The following is a 2,980-nucleotide window of genomic DNA, read 5'->3' as shown; positions in this document are numbered from 1 at the left end:
GCCTACCGAGGGCAAGGGCGGCGGCGGTGCCCACCGCGTCCACGTCCACCCCTCCTACGCGGCCCTCCGCGCGCGCCTGGGCATCCTGACGGACGCGTGGTAGACTGGGGGTGTCGTTCGGTACCTCCTCGGCGCGTCTAGGGCTCCTACAATGTCCGTATTCCCCAAACATTTTATTTTTCTTGAACGGAGAGGTAAGTAGCGAGTATCGACTGAGCTGCAATAATAAATAACAGCTCATTCTCTCTCTCTCCTCTGGGCGCTACTTTCCTGGCTAATCGAGGCAAGTCCCCGCTAAATATCTCTGCAGTCAAACTCCGCAGCACCACTGCGAAGGCGTCGCGCGCGCGCGGGTCATCCGTGACTCGGAAGTGGCGAAGCACGACAAGTACGCCAGGCTAGACTCCAAACGGCACCAGAGCGACCCCGAGCCGGCGCAGACCGCTCCTTTAGGGCCGTAGGGGCCGGGGCGGGGCTAACAGGAACGCAGAGCGTCGGGAAACTCGGATGGCTCCTGCGGCGCGGTCACGCACTCGGGCCACGGTGCGCAGCGCCCGGCCTCGTTGTCCGCGGAGTCGGGGTCGTATCTCTCTGTCGACCTCTCCCAGCATCGGAGATCTTATTTCATCCGTGAGATCACTCGTTGGAACAAAAAAAAGTGACCCCGTGCCGCGTCCGCGCCGTCCGCCGTCCGCGCCGTCCGCGCCGCTTCGCGGAAGGGAGATTCGAAGCCGCGACCCCCTCGCGTCCAGCGGGGCATCCAGCGGTTGGGAAGAACTTACCCCGGGCCTCATCAGCCGTTCCCGTACATAAACGCCCTCCCTTTGTGGCCCATGATCACACAACCAATCCCACAAAGTTTGCCGGCGATTCGACCATTCATCGACATGCCAGCACGCGGTCTCCAGCGGAGGAAGCAGGGACGATCGTATGCCCCGAGACACCCGCATTGCGCGCCGAAAGAGGCGACTCGCCCATGCTCTGCGAAGCGCAGCCCGCGCTCATCGTCATCTTCAAAAAATCCTAGAAAAATAGAGACTTGGCCGGGGGTTCGGTACCCTTTTTGATTCGCAAATGGGGCGCCGCCCCATTAAAAAAACGTTTAGGGTACCGCAAAACGGCCTCGATGGGGCCGAGCTAGCCTCAAGTCAAGCCCGCCGAGCGACATGAGGGGCCAGAACGATATCCAGCGGGCGTACTTGTCGCGCATCGCCACCCCTGATTCCCAACAGGAGAGGGTCAGGGTCACTCTATTAACGGCGAAGCGGCCCGCGTCGGCGGGCGTGCGCGGAAGCGCGACCGAGGGGCGAGTCCTTGAAGGCAGCGCCGCGCCGCGGGTCTGAGCCCCTTCGCCGCCTTGAGGAAGGCGTCCCGTGTTCGTTGTCGCGGACATGGCGCATGGCCACGTTGAGGCCGGACTTGCAGTGCCCCTGGGGACTATCCGTAGGCATTTTCGCGCTAGGGTGTGGATTAGAGTGCCGCTGGCAGCGGACCGGGCCACTGCAAGGGGGCTGCCCCATCGCGTGGTGCAGCTGGCGATAGGTGTCTTTGGCCACGTTGAGGCCGGACTTGGACTATCCGTAGGCATTTTCGCGCTAGGGAAAAAGGAGAGTGAGAAGGAAAGCAAAATCGAGAAGGCGGGAAAGTGACGACGAGCCTAAGCGACGTGCGCTTTCGTGGCGCCTTTCTCTAATGTTGTGTCGCGATCGCCTCGAGCTGCCTCTCATACTAACCCGGGTCAGTGTGGCATGCTACGCCGATAGTGTTGCTATATCCGCGCGCGTAGCACGAAGGACGATGGGCGCCGGGAGGTTCTTGCAAAGGCAGAAGGGCATCGTCAGCAGATGCTTGAAGCGTTTTTGTGCCGGGATATCATGGTTGAAGCGGTTTTGTGCTGGGATGCTTCGTGCTTCGAGTCGCTTCTCGTCGGAAGTCCGCGATCCCGTAAAGGTCAGCGTGAGCTCGGCGAAGCGGCCCGCGTTGGCGGGTGTGCGCGGAAGCGCGACCGAGGGGCGAGTCCTCGAAGACAGCGCCGCGCCGCGGGTCCGCGCCCCTTCGCCGCCTTGAGGAAGGCGTCCCGTGTTCGTTGTCGCGGACATGGCGCAGGGGCGCGCGGCGCGTCATCTTCTTATCGAAGGACGGGCGCGGCATCGACCAGCACGCGCCCCGAGGATCTCGTCCACGTCTCGGACGCCCAGCGGGACGCCGAGCGCCTCGAGGATCGCCGCGGACCGCGCGCCGACGATCGACGCTCCAGGTGAAGCCGTCGACGCCCAGCGCCTCGAGCGGGCCGCGCAGGAAGGTCACCTCGTCGATTTCGGTGCCGGCGCGGCTGCCTCTTTGTCGTCGACCCGTCATCGACCATCTGGGCGCGTCCGTCGCCGAGCGCGTGTCCGTGTCGACAGCTCCGACATCGCGTCGATCGATCTGCATGCCTCTGAAGTAAAGAGATAAATAATTCAAACTAAATCGTATGTGGCTCGCCAGGATAGAAAGCCGGCTTTGCGTTGCAGATGCAGATTGGGAATGACGCTCGGGTGCTTTCTTCGAGCCCACAAGGTGGAAGAGGCGTACTCCTTTTTTTGGGTCCCATTTTTACTGCAGCAGATGGAGGCAACTCGCATTCGCCGCGGGGAAGAAGGGCATCGAGCCCTACTCCCAGGTATACCGGGTGCTCTACAACCCGCGGCCCCACCTGTTCCTCTACGACCCCGAGGCGTATTCCTAGGCGCGTTATCGCCCGCGCTTGTGGGAGAACGACGTCCCGCGCGTGAGCGCGGGCGGCGCCTCGGCGTCGCTTGCGTCCTCGCCGAAGTTGCCGTGGGGCTTCGCCGTCACGGGCTCGGCCTCGAGGAAGTCGTCGCGCCGTGCGCGGACGCGGCGAACTTCAGGAAGACCTGCTCCAGCGACGCGGCGAACTTCAGGAAGACCTGCTCCAGCGACGGCTGATTGAACATGTACTCGTCGACGCCGAGCGCCT

General features: G+C 63.1%; 1 protein-coding gene across 1 annotated transcript in view; it reads left to right on the top strand.

The window, feature by feature from the left end:
* AURANDRAFT_69013 (hypothetical protein) overlaps positions 1-2,728 on the top strand; it is a gene marked incomplete at both ends in the record, with an annotated part of 4,580 nt that extends 1,852 nt beyond the window's left edge. The window contains one exon of the mRNA XM_009044759.1: positions 2,663-2,728. Coding sequence (XP_009043007.1) covers positions 2,663-2,728 — 66 coding nt within the window. The remainder of the gene's footprint in view (positions 1-2,662) is intronic.
* Between the last annotated feature and the right edge of the window lie 252 nt (positions 2,729-2,980).

Source organism: Aureococcus anophagefferens (genome assembly GCF_000186865.1).
Source record: "Aureococcus anophagefferens unplaced genomic scaffold AURANscaffold_778, whole genome shotgun sequence".
Lineage (NCBI taxonomy): Eukaryota > Pelagophyceae > Pelagomonadales > Pelagomonadaceae > Aureococcus > Aureococcus anophagefferens.
This window is presented reverse-complemented; position numbering and strand designations above follow the sequence as displayed.